This window comes from Tachypleus tridentatus, chromosome 7 (genome assembly GCF_004210375.1).
Source record: "Tachypleus tridentatus isolate NWPU-2018 chromosome 7, ASM421037v1, whole genome shotgun sequence".
Lineage (NCBI taxonomy): Eukaryota > Metazoa > Arthropoda > Merostomata > Xiphosura > Limulidae > Tachypleus > Tachypleus tridentatus.
In genome coordinates, this window is record NC_134831.1 from 67,045,799 (window position 1) to 67,064,919 (window position 19,121).

Genomic DNA, 19,121 nt, shown 5'->3' on the forward strand with positions numbered 1-19,121 from the left:
CCAAGCGCGTAACTTAAGAGACTTATTAATGTTTTCTGTTTAATAAAATTATATAAATATTTTTAAGACACTGTTGTCATTTAATCTTGTTTGTATGACGAGTTCCTTTAAAAAACAAAATATTAAATAACAGCTTGTTTCATATTTCGACCTCTCAATGGCACAGCAGTAAACCTGCGTACTCACATCGCTATAAACCGGGTTTCGATACCCGTGGTAGGCAGAGCACAGATATCCAATTGTGTAAGCTTTGTGCTTAATTCTAAATAAACATATTTCGAGAATATAATTTTAGACTATAGCAACTGAAGAATACTTAATTTTCAAGCTACAGAAAGAAATCAATATCATTGTATTTAAGAATTTTGCTCAATTATTTTAAGCGTTATTTTTCTTTTCAGTTTATCATTTCTTATCGTTTAGAAAATACTTCTTTCAGAGATGTCCATTCCTGTTTCTCCTTCTCCAAACTTTATAAGTCAGCACCTTAAAGGTTTCTTTGGCTACAAATTAATTTGTCTGGCGTTTGTCACATTACACCAGAAAATGAATTTCCTGTATTAGAAATATGAACTCCAGGCACTTACACACCGCCACGCTCTTGAAGTTACTAACACTATTGTTTTATGATAGACAGGAATCCAATAAGCAAAATGTTTGTTTGTTTTTTAATTTCGCGCAAGGCTACACAAGGAATATCTGCGCTAGCCGTCCCTAAATTAGCAGTGTAAGACTAGAGAGTAGGCAGCAAGTTATCATCACCCACCGCTAACTCTTGGGCTACTCTCTTACCAACAAATAGTGGGATTGACCGAAACATTATAACGTCCCCACCGCTGTAAGGGGGACGGAGATTCGAACCCGCAACCCTCGGATTACGAGTCGAGCGCCTTTGGTACCTAGCCATGCCGGACCAAAGTAAAATGAAATCACATAAACCTATTACACTGTATTTCCCCTGAAAACGTAGCATGAAAGTTTGCATCTATTTCGGTATGCAAATCTGTCTGAAGAGATGCTTTTAAAACTATCGTTTTACAGAATACTATTCTAGATACTTCTCCTGACATGTCATATCTCTCTTTTCACTTTCAGCCTTTCTAAATATTAGCAGTTCTGTTGTATTTCGTTTTTCTAAATCTGTGTAAGTGGTTTACGTCCAATATAAACGCCTCTCTAAATGAAATACTGAGTTTCGTTTGCTTCGTTTAATTTTCGTCATCTTCACTGGTTGCATTATTTATAATCCTCGCATCTTTAGAATTCTTTCTTTTTCATTTATTGTTTTCATAATCATATATTTTCAACCTGCATCTCTAGGATCCTATCTTCTCAATTTTTCATCACTAAAATCCTATATTATTTATTCAACATTTTTATAATCGTATATTTTTTATTCTAGGTTATTTAGCCTATATCAATACTCTTCCCACAGTTTACTTGGACTCGTAACCTGAGAATTCACTGTTACAAAATACACCTCACTCTCTCAAGAATAAAACATTTCATGATGTTTTGGCTAATTTATAGCAACCATCTTTCGAGAATTACCTTTCTACTGTTTGCTTGGCAACAATGATAGAAAACAAAATCTGCCAGGCTATAAAATATGTTTTATTTTTCACTGTCAGACATTTTTCAAATAGTCTGCACGTTTTGTTTTGTTTTAATTGCGTTCAAACCATATGATTTTATAACAATATCATCTGCACCCAGCTTCCCAAGTGAGAAATAGGGTCATAATAGCTTAAACGTTATGTATTTCTTTCACCATCGAAAATATTGCGTCATCTTTTATATGAATTTGGTTTACAAATAATTTCTCTTTCCTGTAGTGTTCTATTTCATAGCTCCCCGCTAGTACAGCGGTATGTCTCCGGATTTATAACGCTAAAATCAGGGGTTCGATTCCCCTCGGTGGGCTGAGCAGATAACCTTTGTGGCTTTGCTAAAAGAAAAACACACTCTATTTCATAAATGATATTTGATTTGTTTAATCGTTTTACCGTCTGGTGCACCATCTTTGAATTGACTGCGCAGTTACCATGACATTCAGATTTCCTTCTTCTAGTTCATCTTAGTGATGTTTAATTAGTAATTTCTAAAGTTCAAAAACTTCCATGAAGACAACACTGAAATCCTTCCGAGATGCCCTCCTCCCTAATGGCTCAGCGACAAGTCTGAGGATAAATAGAAAACCTACACAAACATCAAGATTTTCCTTCACTAGCTCCGTTCTTTGAAAACAAAATCATTTAAAGGCATAAAGGATTGAATTTCTCATCAATACTGAAAAGCAAACAACGAAATGTTGCATAAACTATTCTTGTTGGATTGTAAACCAGTGGCTGTAACGTTAAAATGGGATTTCTTTCCAAATATATATTGTCTATCCAATATATATATACCTCGACAGCCTTGTTCTCTCTTGTGTAATTCTATATTTATTAGAAATACTAAAAACCTTAAGTTCGACTGACCAAAGAGGTAAAACGAACAAAGATACGAAAATTATATGGTCACGAGTAGATTTTTTTTTTTTTCTATATAAAAATGTATACAAACAGTTCGTTACGTTTATAAAGGAGATGAAGGCCTTAACCTGAAACAAAGTATTATTATGTTATGGTGAAATTTAAGGCGTAGAAAATAAGGAGTCGTTTTTAAAATAAAATATTGAATAATTTATTTAAAATAAGTTTAATTACATTGAACTGGTACTTTATTTGAAGCGTGTGAAGATAAAACGTATTATTAGACTACGAAAATTAAATATACTAAAATAATAAAGTTATATAATTCAAATTACATTCCGTTTCGTATCAGTTACATTTTGATAAGAAAAACAAACTTACTTTAACACTTGTAACATAATACAAGACATATAACATTTTAATAATATTTAACAGTTAAATCAATACATACCATTCATGCGTTATAATAATTTTCCCTATGTTTTCGTAAAACAACTGCAATTTTTTTAAGAATCTAAAGCTTTACGTGTAAAAGTTACGTACGTTGGTGCATGTATGCATATATAAATCGGTTGTTGTTGTTGTTTTAAATTAAGCACAAAGCTACACAATGGGCTATCTGTGCTTTGTCCACCACGACTTTCGAAACCAGGTTTTTAGCGTTGTAAGTCCGCAGACATACCGCTGAGCCACTGGGGGACATATAAATGGGAAAATAATTAACTGTACTGTTTGAGAACAAAACAATATATTTTCTTAATGTGTTTTATGTTGTTGTTAGTTTTTTTGCTAAACATACTGAATGGATACACTACCATCTGGCTGTGACTGAGTTTATATTTAGAAGTTTGATCTCTCTACTGATGTATTTGTTTGCACAAAAAATTAGTAGCTAGTTATTTCATACTCTTCAGATTCAAACTAATAACTTAAGTAACGCTTTTAAAGTGTTGATTTTAAATATTATCTGCTTGTTATACGAACAGGGAAGGAAGCAACAATCTGGAGGTTGCGGAAAGGTTTAAAATCAAACAAGGATCAGATATTATGGTAAACATAAGCTCAACTGAGTAAAATAAGTAGGTGTAGAATTTAACTGATTATTCAAATAACTCGATTTTCTTTTCGCTTTGACGAATGTTTAATTAATATTAAATGTTAACTTGTTTGTTTAGTTTAATTCCGTGTTTTTTTTTTCACTGTGCTTCATCAACGATTCGTCGGGGGAACATTTTTTAAACGTGATTATTCAAACTATCTACTTATAAGCGCAGATAGCCTAGTTTCTTTGCGCCATAAAACACCAAACCCAATCTACTTAAATACTTCATTACCAAGATCTTAAATTATCTACAGAGTGATGTTTACCTTAAAAGTAGAACCAGGAATTATATTACGGCACTTGTTCGTTATCAGTTACAAAAGCGAAAAATCTTCTCTTTTTTCTTTTTTCTTTCTGCACTTTACAGTTAAGTTAACCAATTCTCAAGAGGGAGCGCACACAAATAAGAACAAAACTTTTCATTGTCGTTACATTAGCAAGAAACTACGAAATGGGCTGTAAGTGCTCTGTCAACCAGATTGTAACATTGTAAGTCCTAAAACCCGCTGTAGAGATATGAATTTCATTAACGTAAATTAGGTTTTCAAGTAAAAGAAAAAGGCGTTTTTACTAATAACTCTAACACTTTCATCATGTGTGTTTGTATTCTTCAGGGTTAAAGGAAAACCTGCCGTAACGCTAAAATTTTAAAGGTTCAGTTTCTTCGGATCCTTTTTTTTACTCCAATATTCTAGTTTTATAAACAAATGACCGAGTAGGTTTTAAGTCCAAACTTAAATATAAATACTGAGAAATACTAAGGTTTACAAAACAGTCATGATTTCGATTGCTATTAATAAATTTATCTTGCGCTTTTTAGCTGTAGAAATAAATGTGTGTCTATTATTTTCGTTCATTTGAAATACATATGTTAGTACAGTGGAGAAAACAGTTGGATAAATCTCAAAAGCACTAACAGTTTTAATGTTTAATTACACAAAACAAATATTTTTCTTATAAAATATTATTCTTAAAAGAAATGAAATGTTTAAAAAATCATTCTCAGATATTTTCTATTAAATCAATCTAACTTGTATGTTTTAGCATTTTTGCGTGAGGTGTTTGCTTCACAATTTTCTCATCAAGCTACAAAAAGTTTATTGGCAGATAGTCATCCCTAATTTTGAACTAGTTGACTAAATAGAACGTAACTAGTCAACAACACCAATCATCATCTCATGAGGCTACTCTTGTCTGACTAAATGATGAGATTTGACCGTCACTATTATACAACCCAAAGTACAAAGAGGCAAAGTGAACATGAACTTTATGAACCACAGGTTTAGCACGCTAACAACCAAACCATACCTGATCTACTAATGTGGGCCCGGCATGACCAGGTGGTTAAGGCATTCAACGCGTAGTTCGAGGGTCGAGGATTCAAATCCCCGTCACACCAAACATGCTCGTCCTTTCAGCCGTGGGGGCGTTATAATGTTACAGTCAATCCCACTATTCTTTGGTAAAAGAGTAGCCCAAGAGTTGGCGGTGGGTGGTGATGTCTTCCCTCTAGTCTTACACTACTAAATTAAGGACAGCTAGTGCAGGTAGCTCTCATGTAGCTTTGCGTGAAATTCGAAACAAACCAAACCTATTAATGTGACATAAAAATTACTCCAGTCCAACAATAAGTTAAAATATTTTTGTAAAGTTGTGTCACATATGTGTGTGTGTGTGTGTGTGTAACAATTGGTTCTCTGAAAAACCCTAAAACAAATTTAAACCTTTTTTTTCTAGTTTTACAGGACGTTACTTATGACAAATTGTTATTGTTATAAATAAGTATTCCCTACATTTTTGTCTTGAAACATAATAACAACTGAAATTATAGTTTACTTTTAGGAGTTTTGTTTGTTCAAAAGTGTCTTACTAGCTGTTAGCAGAGGGATAACCTTTTAATTCAGTTGTTGCGATGCTCGTTTGGTGTAAGTGAGTTAGATTTTTAAAAAAATGAAAAAGTCAGAATACCAAAAATTGGTGCCCATAACCATAGGATAAGGCTTGAGGACAAGCCTTGTTCATGAGAGGAGGATAATGTGGTAGATCAACTTGTTAAAGATGCTTTACTAAGAAGTTTTAATGAGTTAATACTTTAGAGTAATTAGCAATAGAGACGATGTATTCGATAGTGAGTTAAGGAAATGGAATAAAAACTAGATTATCATATGTTCATAGATGGTAAACAAACACGTTAAACATACGTGAATCTTTAGCTGTCGCTAAAAGTTGGAGTTTTCTTTTTGAGGTAATATACTTCTAAATACTAAAAACACGTATTGAAATTTCTCTATTACCAATTTTACATTCAGAGAGAATATTTATATCAATTATTCATCATAGCTGTTGTGTTAACATTACAAGAGCTTCTGAGTAGCTTGGGATAAAATAAGACTTGGGCAATAATCGGTAAATGGCTCTTAAGTAAGAGCGTATTTAATATTTCCTCATAGTTAACTCCACTGAATCTTATTTTTATAAAAATCAAAATGTTTAAAACATTTTTCCTATTCATAATTCACTCATAAAGTTCAATTCATATCGTTAGCTTAGTATGTAAATTTAGGGTTAAATATTTTCAATATTTATAAACATTATGTACGTTTAGGCTAAATGGTCAAGTCAGATACCCAATGTTTCACGTAAAACCACTTTTAATGTTGAATTACTGATCACAAGAAAGGCAACTAGTCAGCAGCATTAGAATATCACAACTTTAAATGCACCCTTAGCGGAAAGTGTGAAAAGTGTTAGATGACATTATGTCACAAACCTTGAGCCTTCTGATCCACGGATCAACACACTAACAAGTAGAATACGATTGGTAAGATAATACTTTAATTCAATCTAAATCTACTGAGCTGGCCAATTATTCTGAAATTGGGCACAAAAATATCATTAATTAGCAATTGTATTAACAACACAATAATTTAATACATTTTAATCAATATGTGTTTTTTTATTTATTATAGCATTAATTATTTCTAGTCAGTTTGTTGTATAAGATTATCTTCATTAGATTATAAGTTACTTTTTTGTGGATAACTTTGCTGTATTTCATATCCATTCCTATTCGTTTCATACTAGGCTTGGCACAAGCGCTATTTTATCTTACGAGACGAGATTCATGACCGAGGACCTGTTTTGGAAATGTGGAATTCCCTGGAAGAAGCTGCAAAGCCCTCGTGTGGAGCACGCGAGCCTCACTTGATCTTAGATCTAACACAAGCCGTTCACGTAGGGTTCACTGCTGATTCTCGAAGATTTCCTTATGGTTTAGTCCTGGTGTGTCAAGGAAAAATGCCCTTGCTGATGGCTGCGGAGGATGAATTGAGTGCTCGGTCATGGCTGTTGGCCCTCGGATTAATTGCTCACAAAGGATCAGAAAATGCTTGGAGGAACAGCTCACGCCAAGCGAGCGGAGATGATACCTGTAGTGGTGGTAGTAATTCAAGCCAAGGAATTCTAGTCCAAGAGTTTCTTGACCCTCTAGATACAATGGATGGTTGTCTTCTACCTCTGGAGTATATGGACAGTACTCTAGAAGGTAAGAATACTCATGTATCAGTCTTAGAGATAGCATGAGAAACGTCTTGATAAATTGATGACAATATCTGCTGCTAGTGACAAGGGGATAAGCCTTTCATTTCGGTCTCACTATAACCTTCATTAGTGATAATTTATTACAAGCCAAACTTATTTTCCTTGACTGTTTGTTCTAATTATTAATGAAAGTTAGTAAATTCCGGTTGAGGACCTGGACAAAACACGGACTAAATCAAAACAGTAATATCAAATTATTTAAAATTTATCAAACGTGTTTCCTCCCTTTTTTGCAAAGTTAGTTTTAAAATTTTTTATATCTTAGTCTTAATTATTCTTGGCAAATTCCGTATTTTTATAAGCTAACACCATTGGTTGACTTGATTATAAAACTAAATAACCAAACTCCTTACTACCTCTATTGTTTTGACTCTTTTTGCACGTACTGCTAACATGTTTGTAAGGTTTCTCAACCAAAACTACTATAATGACTTCATTTTCCGTATAAATAATCTAAATTGTTTACGTATTGTTTAAGTTTTATTAAAAACGTAGCTGCAAATTCTATATTTCAATTCCTGTGTTTTCTTCTCCCTTTCTACTCGACCCCCAGTGGCACAGCAGTATGTAAGCGGGCTCATAATGCTAGAAACCGGGTTTCGATACCCGTGGTAAGAAAAACACACATAGCCCGTTGTGTAGCTTTAAGCTTAATTACAAACAATCAATCAAGCTGTTCCTCTCCGACAGTCACATATGTGCAATGTTTTAAATCCACGCTGTTCATCTAGGAACGTAAAAGGGCATGTCTCTTGGTCTAATTTGCCCAAATGTCTTTTTCATGTTTTTGACTTAACAATTTTGTGGAGTAAAAGTTACAGTCACAAAAATACATATTATATTATGTATCGTAGTTCCCTTACATTTCCATCAATCCAAATGAGGCATGACACGCGGACACCTTACAGATATCCCACATATTAAAGTAAACAAGTGGCATCCACCTCTGCTTTGAAATTTTAGAACAAAGGTCCAAATATATCGCAAAATTACGGATTTTGGCTTGTCGTTCCCCTATATGTCAACCAATACTACAACTCCAACAGACAGAAATAAAAACATATAAGGTTTGTACCTTTCTCGCGACTTTACAAGGGTCACAAACAAACAAAAAAAGTAAGCGATATGACCTATAATTCATTTATATTTTGGAAAGTCTAGATAAGACTTTGTACAAGGATGCAATGCGACATCTTCTGTAAATTTAAGTTAACGGATTCGAAACTTGTGCTATTCTTTTCATGTTACAGGAGTAAAGTGCAAAAAAATAACAATGTATATGGCAAGGAAATCTGATATTTGAGATATGTGTCTGTTTATATAAGCGTTGCAAGCAATTGCTACTAATAATGTTTTTCATTCTTGTAGAAATGAAGTTTAATATATTAAGATATCTGTGACTGTAGAAAAAAGCAAACAGTAGTTTAAAAACGACAATGTTAACGACACGTAATTTCTTTTAGTAGGTATCATATAAATACTGTGACTCTTGAAAACACGCTAAAAATAAATATCCTTAAACTAAGAATACATAAATTTGGGAGATGGCAGTATATTAAACGTGTTTCTTTAATATCTGCATGCAAGTTGACCCAGTTATGAGTTGTTCTATGCTTAAATTTGTTTCAAGCTTATTTCAAGTTTCTTAAATGTGAATAACATTTAACATCAAGCACTGAAACATTTTTGTTGTTGTTTTTTTCTCATTTTCAAATATATGGTTTTACAATGTTCACAAAAACAGATCAAAATGTTTAAAAACTGGAAAAGCCAACATTCTAAAACGAATGCGATATGTCTACTCTATCTATGTTATTTGATAAGATTCTCAGAATATAATAGATTTCAAGAGAAAGAATTGTATTCATAGTAAAAGGAAAGGACAGAAACTGCAACATACGTGTATATAGTTGTTGTTGTTTTGTTTCGAATTAAGCACAAAGCTATACAATGAGCTATTTGTGCTCTGACCACCACTAGTATCGAAACCCGGTTTTTAGTGTTGTAAGTCCACAGAGATACTGGTGTGCTACTGGGTGGGGCATATGTATATAGTTCACAAATATTAGTTTGTTACAAGCAAAATCAAGCCGAAATAAAAATTAATTAAAAGACTGTTTGTTTTGAATTTCGCGCAAAGCTACTCGAGGGCTATCTGCGCTAGCCGTTCCTAATTTAACAGTGTAAGACTATTGGGAAGACAGCTAGTCATCACCACCCATCGCCAACTCTTGGGCTACTCTTTCACCAACAAATAGTGGGATTAACCGTCACATTATCACGTCCTCACAACTGAGGATGTTTAGCGTGACAGGGATTACGAATCGAGTGCCTCAACCACCTGGTCATGCCGAGACTAATTAAAAGAAAAACGCTGCACGAATTTAAAGGATCCCAAGGCACAAGCTATAATGTGGGATATAAAATGTACCCTATGTTTATTAATACTGATAAAGGTGCGTAAATTAAATTAAAACAAAATCAAAAGGAAGGACTGGTACATTGAATTCTGTGAATCAAAACACCGTAAAAAAACTTTTTGTAATGTTTACTTAAACAAACAATATTGTTAGTTTCAGGACTTATTGTTGTATCTCCGCTAAAATCGTTTGCCCAAGGAACAATCACTTAAGCCTACTAGTTGAGGTTTTCAGGACACCGAACTATGAAATGTATTGATCTCTCTCCAGTCTATAACCGAAATTTTGTAAAAGAAAGACTCGACACTGATAGGAAAACAATACATAAATGTTTATGCAGAAAAACACGATCACAATGTCCAGTGTCCAGAGACGTGTGTCAACTGATAAGATTAAGGCGTAAACTATTAAAAAGGTCGTATCAGTGAATATTAACCTGTAGTGAATACTGAAGTTTAAAAAGTTACATTTAAACAAACCAAGATTAAGTTTAAACTACTCGTTAAAACCTAAACAATATATGTCAAAATATGCTAAAACTGTCTCTAAAGTTTCGGTAAATAATTCACTTATCCAATTTAAAGTTAAAAGAAAAGTTAAAATGCAAAACACAAGTAAACTTACCCAATTTAAGAGATCAAAATAAACAAATGTTAACATCAGATATTATATTATTACTCCACTGAAAACTGCTACAACAACTAAAACTTTCAAAAACCCTCTAATCATATTAAATCCTTCATCTAAAGCTCTTAATTTTGTTTTTCAGGAACGACCCCTGCTTTACATACAGTTACCTCAATCTACCAAAAAAATAGGCTTGCCCACGAAATGCACTTCATACACAAGATCTGGATTCACAGAGAGTTGGATGGGTCCTATGGCATGGCTGACCCTGATTCTCATCCGATATATCGAAAGGCAAAAAACTATATTTCTGGACATCACGTGCTATTTCTTCTGCAAGAAAACCGGTTAACTGACAATTAATTAACTTACATCTTCTACTTATTAATGTATTATTTTAGTCCAGGTTATGAACTCTGGAAAATACAATAATTGTAAATAAATACTTCTTACTTGAGGGGGTTCGAATCCCCGTCACACCAAACATGCTCGCTCTTTCAGCCGTGGGGGCGTTATAATGTGACGTTCAATCCCATTATTTGTTGGTAAAAGAGTAGCCCACGAGTTGGCAGTGGGTGGTGATGACTAGCTGCCTTCCCTCTAGTCTTACACTACTAAATTAGGGACGGCTAGCGTAGATAGCCCTTGAAAAGCTTTGCGCGAAATTCAAAAACAAAAAACAAACTTTTTACTCAAGGAGATAGGCACATAGTACCGACCTGTGTTACACTGTTACAAACATGTGAAATGCAATATTTCTCGCCGTCTAAGGGGATAATAAATAAAAGTCCATAATTATTATACCTTTCCCGAATATTTAATTTCCGGTTCATCCTGTATAGTATATTCCAGTAAAACCTACTAAAATTGTTCAATTAATTTTAACCAAAGTTTTAGAAAAAATGCTCTAATATTTTTGTTTAGTTTTTTTTACAATTATTGATATCACCAAGTGAAGTTGCACTTTTGGTCAACAAGCCCTTTTATTATAGAATTCTGGAACAAGGATATGCCGAAACGCAGTGGGAGAAAATTACACTTGTAATGACTTCTATGATCTATGAATTAATAAAAAGTACATTTTTAAATTTGGTGTAATGAATAAGTTTTTGCGGTGTCATTAATAAAGAAAACCTACAGTCACGAAATATAATTATTTTTCTTTGATCGTTTTTGTCCTGATTTAACGATCTTTTCCGAAAACAATCACAATGGAGAACCACATTGAGCTATATCTTCTCTCCACCCCGTGTTTTATCCCTGAAAATCCATAAAGGTACTACTAATCCACCAGAAGACAAATCAGCGACAGATAAACCGAAAAGAAGGACTCGCATTTTGATAAAATCAAATCTATGGAAGCACAGCAGTACTATTCCTACTTGTACGTTTCTTTTACTGAATGTAAGTGAATCTGAAGAAGCCAACGTCAGAGTAGCATTCATAACTGTAAAGTTCAGTGAAGCTCTCTCCTTGGACGTAACTCAATCTACGAAGACCGACGTCATAATAATATTTATATTTACATGGTTCGGCGTAGGTCCCTTCTTGATGTAACTAAATCTACTAAATCCAACAAAGAAATTAACGTACCTTTTAATTAAAATATAATTCAATTTAATTTTAAGAGGTTTTTTTTTTCTACCGCATTTTGATTGCAATGTGATGTACATATTGCTGTTACAAATAAATTAAAAGATAGTGGATAATTTATTTTTCTGTTACTTGAGTACATGAATATTTTAAGAGGAATTTTTTTTTGTTCGTACGTTTGTTTGAATGTCTTTCAAAGGATTATCGGTAATAGCCATCCCTAATTTAACAGTGTAAAACTAGATGGAAGGCAGCTAGTTAATCATCACCACACACTACCAACCTTTGGGCTGCTCTTTCAGCAACGGATAATGGAATTGACTGTAACATATAGCATCCCCACGGCTGAAAGGGCAAGCATGTTTGGTTTGACGTGAATTCGAACCGGTGACTCTCAAATTACAAGTCGAGCGCCCTACCCACCAAGTCATGCTGGGCCATTGTTTGTTCTTAAGCGCAAAGCTAAATAATAAGCTATCTACACCTCGCTATCGAAGGGAATCAAACCCCAAATTTTAGTGGTGTAATCTTCAGTAAACGAAAAATCTGTGAGATAAGCCTTGCGAACATTGTCGGATTAACTAACTTGGTGAGATAAGGTAGATTTATCATTTCAGGCTTTTTTATTTCTTACACATCTGACCTAAAATTTTGTTAGAAAAAAAAGAAAAAAATATTCTTCTAATAATAATAATATTCTAAGCGAAATCTTTTGTATGAGCTTATTTATAGTTATTTAAACATTTACGTCTCTGGTTCGTCTACACCCAACTCAGTTCTGCTCTCCTTTTACATTCTCTTCGCATATTATTTTATTTATTTAATTTTAATGAACCAGTAGGTTTTTGTGTGTGTTTTCTTATAGCAAAGCCACATCAGGCTACCTGCCGAGTCCACCGACGGGAATCAAACCCCTGATTTTAGCGTTGTAAATCCGTAGACTCACCGCTGTACCAGCAGGGAACAATTGGGTTTTAAGGACGAGAAGATAATTTTTGTAAAGTAGCTAATAACCTCAGGCGTGCCTTGTTTCTGTACCAACAATTTTCCAGAATCCCACAAAATAGCAAGATTAGCTTTTTTTTTTATATTTATAATATAAACCCTTGTGTTCTTTTTTTAAGTTTATGAAAAGTTAAGTTTCAGTTTTAATTTTTCATTGTAATTTTCAAATAATCTGGGTATGTTTAGTTTGATTTGTTTTGTTGTTTTTAATTAAATTACACGGATTAATTTGTTTTTGTTAACCTTGTTTCATTTATTTACTTTTAAATAATATGTACTAGATTCGGTTTTTAGCTTTATTTGTGCTTAGTCCAATTTATCATATTTAGTTTAATTACAATCTGATATTTGTTTGCTACGTAAGTAATAAAGCTTGTTTAATAAGTATGTTTTCCAATGCTTCGCCAGCTTTCTGTGTATTTACCATTTTTCACTTTCATATAAAAGCTACATCGCCTAAAAATACACTTAATTCATATAATAAAAATATTGATAGTTAGATATATTTATAGCAAAATCTTTCATATATAACTTGATGAAATAATACATCCAAGTATCATTTAATCTGTATCCCGACAGATCAACGACAATTTTTAAACTTCGATTCAACAATCAGGAATTCAAGTTTCCGTAGTGAGCACAGAGCAACCAGCCTATTATGTAACTTTGCGTCAAAAATTCATCAATAACATTTTTAAACTTCAAAATTAAAGCAAAATAAATTTTATTAGTATATGGACATTGAAAAGTGTAATTAATGTCTTCTACAGGGCATATAGCTTCTCAAACTTTTTCTTTTTTTGTAACAACTCATAATTTCATGAACTCTTGGAATTGCACACGATAATTTTATTAAATGCTAAAGCTTTTTGTAATATCTAGCTGCCTTTGCAAGAGAAAGATTTAGCGTCATGATACACCACACAGAAGCTTCAGAGAGAGCAGGATTGAAGGGAGAATATCATCTGGTCATCTTGGGTCATAGCGTTGGACTTGCCAAGACTGGACAAACTGATTGCTTTCTCCTATGGCCCATAGCTTATGTTCGGCAATATAAACATGAAACATTGGCCACCACAGCAAAGTCCAGAACTACGCTCGTCACTCTTGAAGTTGGCAGGTAATATTTCCATAAAGTAATTAGTTTAGTTTCTTAAATTGTGCGTTTGTGTTTGTATTTTTTTCTTATAACAAAGTCACATTGGGCTATCTGCTGAGTCCACCGAGGGAAATCGAACCCTGATTTGAGCGTTGTAAACCAGTAGGATTACCGCTGTCCCAGCGAGGGGACAGTTTCTAAATTTAATTTTCTAATCGTCAGCCTTCTCTAATTAATTCTACTTTGTGTTTTTTTGTTGTTCTTTGTGTATTCGTTTGTTAAAATATTATTCATCTAAAACCTATTTAGTATAAACATTCGTGAGTCTCAGTAATGTTTTTCCTTTGCCTTTTTTTTTTTTCTTAGGGAGGAATTATTAAATTTATCTCCACTGTTTTTAGTTATCGGATAGTTACACATTTGTTCCCATTATTCGGAAAATTACAGGTCAAAATATGTTTGACTAAAGACAAGTGGCTAATAAATTGATAAAGTACTTAGGTAACAAGCCACATTGGGCTATCTGCTGGGTCCACTGGGGAGTTGAATCCCTGATTTTAGCGTTGTAAATCCGTAGACGTACCGCTGTACCAGCGGTGGACACGAATTAGTCCTAGAAAGTTAGTGTTTTGAGATAGACCAGTTCGGTATATTACGAGTATGAAACGTGTACAAAGCGTTTTGAGACTTTATCAGGATAAACAAATACTCAGTTTGAGAGAGGGTACTAGTACAAGGGGAAGACAAGGGACGTTAAGCTCTTGAAATATTATTCTTGTTTCTTTAATTGTGACCAAATTAATATTACTCATCATTTCTTATAAGTGTTTTAATTTCGAATTAGTTATAAATACATTAGTTAACTTGGAACAACTTAGTTAAAAAGTGCTATTTTTATATAAATAATTACTAAGACTCCAACAGACCCAACATTCATGATAAAATTAAAAATCAGGTAAACTGCAGATGTTGGTTAATCTAATACTTCTACACCTTTCTTCGTTTAAAAGGTTGACCTGAAATGTTATTTTACAAAACCTATCATTTTGAACCCTAAATAAACAAATTAATTAAGAAAAATGTGAAAAAAATACATTTTAATTCATTGTTATCGCAAATGTTAAGCGTATTGAATTCTATGCTTCACCAACTTTCGTCGTTTAAACCTTGAACTGAAAACTAGGACTTGTGTTTGTTAGACTTCTTACCACGGTGTTAATCTGATATATACGTACTAAATGAGTAAATTATGGTAGATTAATTAGCTCAGTTTGTGCAACTGTATACTAAGTTATTAATACTAAACTAGATAAATATATGATACCTGTTGTTTTTGTTATTATTATAATTAAAGACACTATCATCTCTTATTTGCATTAAGTAGTAAAGAGAGGAAAAAAGAAGAAAGTAATTAAGCAAGAAAATGGGAACAACAACAATAACGAATTAATAAATGAAATAACTATTTATAAATATAAAGTAGCAATAGGCTTTCAATTTTGGAATGATATTATAACCAGTACGATAGCCATAGAACAACAGCTGAGAGTGAAGCTCTAACAATAAACCTAATCTTTGCTGCATTCATTGAGTTAAAAATGAAAGCTATTGCTTTTGATGGGCAGTGGATGAAATCCCATACTCATGTATATAACCAAGAAAGAGCCACCTCAAAACCCCAACAAACTGACTCTTCAGTCTTTCATTATTGAACAGAATATAAACCATCATATGTAAATAGGGAAAGTGGTGAGAAAAGAACAACTTATTTAGAAGACAAAGGCAGTGACCACAATAAACACAAATTCAATACAGTAGAAGTGGAGTAAGTGTTAAAAGAAAAGACTGATGTTAGTAAGCCATGTACTGAAGCCAAATGCTGTAATAAAAACAGACAGTGAGATCAATCAGAAAAGAACATAATTACATTAAAAGGCAGAAAGAAGTAGGCAAGCCATGTGGCTTGCTTTCTGTCAACACCATGATTCAGTAGAAAACTTGAATAAATCTTTTACAGTAGGAATGTGTCTGTGACTTGTTGGCGATTAATTCGAACAACAAACGGAGAGAACGCAATCCACTTTTAAGAAAATATATTCAAAATAAGTTAAAATTATGTACAAAAATTCTTTACACTACGGATGTCACGGTTGTATCACAAACTCTAAATAATTCTCTTTTCTTGTTAGAAGTCAATTTAAGCTGATTGAATTACTTTAGAAGCGAATTTACAAGACAAATGTTCTTTACTTGTTTTCTCACAATACAAATCAGTGAATAATTCACTGACGTTAACCCGAAGGTAGGTTACCACAGTTATTTTCTAAACTTCAAATAACTGTCTCCTTTCCGCCAAAATCCACACAGACAGATTCAATTACTTTAGTACATCATTTTTTTACAAGACAAATTATTCTCCTCATTTTAATTAAATTTTGAAACTTACTTTAAAATACCTTCTGTTATGACTGATCACTCACACATGCTAGCTAACTTCACGTCTTCTAACTTTCTTCTGACTGAACTTTTACTTAATTTATTTCGACTTCATTTTACTGAACTTTCTTTCGCTTGGTCATCTATTTTTGTACATTGTTCACTGAGGCCTCGAACTTTCTGTAAAGTACAGGAATGGAGCTGATTTAACAATACTCGAGTCACAACAACGAGAAAAACACTGAAAATTCAAGTAGCGTGACGTAAACAATATTAGTAATCTTAGACAACAATGTGATTGCAAACACAACATACGACTTGTACAGAGTTACTAACAAAACCTGTCACAACCAACACATTTTAAACAATAAATATGCCACGTTGATGTCACGAATACCAAACGATTAAATATTAAGTCAAAAATTGAACTACATAACACCATTTACACCAAACAGTCTTGTATATTCAACAGTTATCCAAGCAACAAAGAAAAATTATGCAACATGCCTGGAGGACACGAAATACTTCAATATCAAACCTTCTTTCCATGGAGAAAATAGCAGAACTATATGAAATAAACAATTTTTCAGAGATGCGGAAGAAAACAGAAAATAACTTCAGAGACTGCTCAATTACAATGTTCCATAAACCTTTCTAAACATTGCACGGAAGGGATACAAACTGAGAGCAATGTCAAATATACATAGAAGATAGGAAAGACATTGTTCGCTAATTAAGGTTGGAGAAGCCAAATTATAGAGATTCAGAACATCAGTTTTCTGTATCACATAAGACATCCCATCTAGAAATGTATGCATACAACATAGTACTGTACTGTTGGGTTGACTTTGAAAATGCTTATAATCAAATAAACATTGGCATTTCTGCAACAAAAAACAAAAAAAAAGATTCTGAGAGTATTGGACATTCTCGTACACTGGATATTGGCTGTACTGAATTACACATGCTGTAATTTATATCTTGCAAATGGAGATCCAAATCTGTTTTAAATCAGCTCTAACTTGCCAAGAAGATCTCTATTGATTCCTGTCTTCTTCACCTTTTATCCACATTGGGCGTTATAATGTGACGGTCAATCCCATTATTCGTTGGTAAAAGAGTAGCCCAAGAGTTGGCGGTGGGTGGTGATGACTAGCTGCCTTCCCTCTAGTCTTACACTGCTAAATTAGGGACGGCTAGCACAGATAGCCCTCGAGTAGCTTTGTGCGAAATTCCAAAAAACAACAAACAAAACATTATCCACATTGGCAGATGTTAAAGACAACTTTTACTTATTTTAATATTGACAAAATTTTACGTGCTATTTAAATTTAACTCTATTTCTCATTTTTTTGCGTAAAGGAAAAGCTCACAAATGAACTATTAAGAAAGATTTATTTATTAAAGTATCGTAACGTGTTGTCGTTTGGGGGGGTTATTTTGGAGCAATTCCATTGCGCGTAATGACAACAAGTTGATTTATTTCTGTAAAGTTGTATGCTACTGACTATGTTCACTGGTGGACCTAACTTCACAAACAACATTTCAAAAGAAACTTTGAAATTAATGTATGCCTAATTTACTTTAAGAATATTCTTGCTAATCAGGGTAACAAACACGTTGACTGACTCGCTAACTAAACCACAGTCGAAAAGTCGCAATAATTTTATCTGAGTCACTAACAGGCATTGAACTAAATCACACATACGTTTTAATATTGCACAATGCAATATCCATGGTAGTTTCGATACCCATGGTGGGCAGAGAATATATAACACAATGTATAGCTTTGTGTTTAACTTGAAACAAACAAAACTGTTAAGTACTACCAGTATTTTAATATCACGTACATCACTATATACGATAACAACTTTTATCATAATTAACACTGTATATTGGTTATGATAAACAGAACAATTTAACAACATATTTTTAATAACAGAAGAAATATTGGACATGAACAAACTTTTATTTATAAGCAACCTTTTATTTATACATGTCTTTCTTATATGGGCCTCGCGTAGCCTGATGGTTAGGATGCCAGCCTCGAAACCCGTCTGTGAACGTACTCACCCTTTCAGCTTTATGTATAATAAAAGTAACCCTAGACGATGGTAGATGGTGCCGGATGGTGGCCTTCCCTGTGGTCGGCAGTAGATAACATTAGTAGCTTTATCATCAACAAATACATTTATTTATTATATTTGTATACTATTGATATTCATTTGCATATTATTGTCTATTAAAAATTATCGGACATTATACGCAGTAAAGGGAAAACATGGGGAAATATATAAAAAGGGGGAGTAATAATGTGAGATTTACGATTCTTACAAATAGATGCATCCAACAATCAAACATTAATTTCTTATTTTGGTTAATTGTTGTAAAACTATACTAATTAAATACTTTTGACCCCAACATTTCTTTTTAAAGCACATTTTATAAATTGTCTTTCTTGTCAGTAAGATATATTTGTGTGTAGAGAGAAATCGTAGAAATTTCGTATTCTAAAGACGGCTGTATGGGTATTAAAACTTAAATAAAAGTACAGAACAACGTTTCAATCTTTACTCTTATAAATTAAGAATCTTTCAGACACAATGGTTTTAAAAATTTGATCTCAACATTTAGTGTAAAAACGAGAAGACTTATCGCTGTCCCACCAGGGGGACATTTCTCTTCTTGTTGTTGGTGGTGGTTTTTTGTGTTGTTTGTTTGTTTTTTTTGTTTCACGTTATACCGTTAAGGCATATTGCGTGTGT

The 19,121-nt window shown here is 33.2% G+C and overlaps 1 protein-coding gene across 2 annotated transcripts in view; it reads left to right on the top strand.

The window, feature by feature from the left end:
• LOC143255875 (docking protein 2-like) overlaps window positions 1–19,121 on the top strand; it is a 131,796-nt gene that overhangs the window by 93,566 nt on the left and 19,109 nt on the right. For both annotated transcript variants that reach the window (XM_076512216.1, XM_076512217.1), the window contains exons 2-3: window positions 6,661–7,120; window positions 13,704–13,941. In XM_076512216.1, coding sequence (XP_076368331.1) covers window positions 6,661–7,120; window positions 13,704–13,941 — 698 coding nt within the window. The remainder of the gene's footprint in view (window positions 1–6,660; window positions 7,121–13,703; window positions 13,942–19,121) is intronic.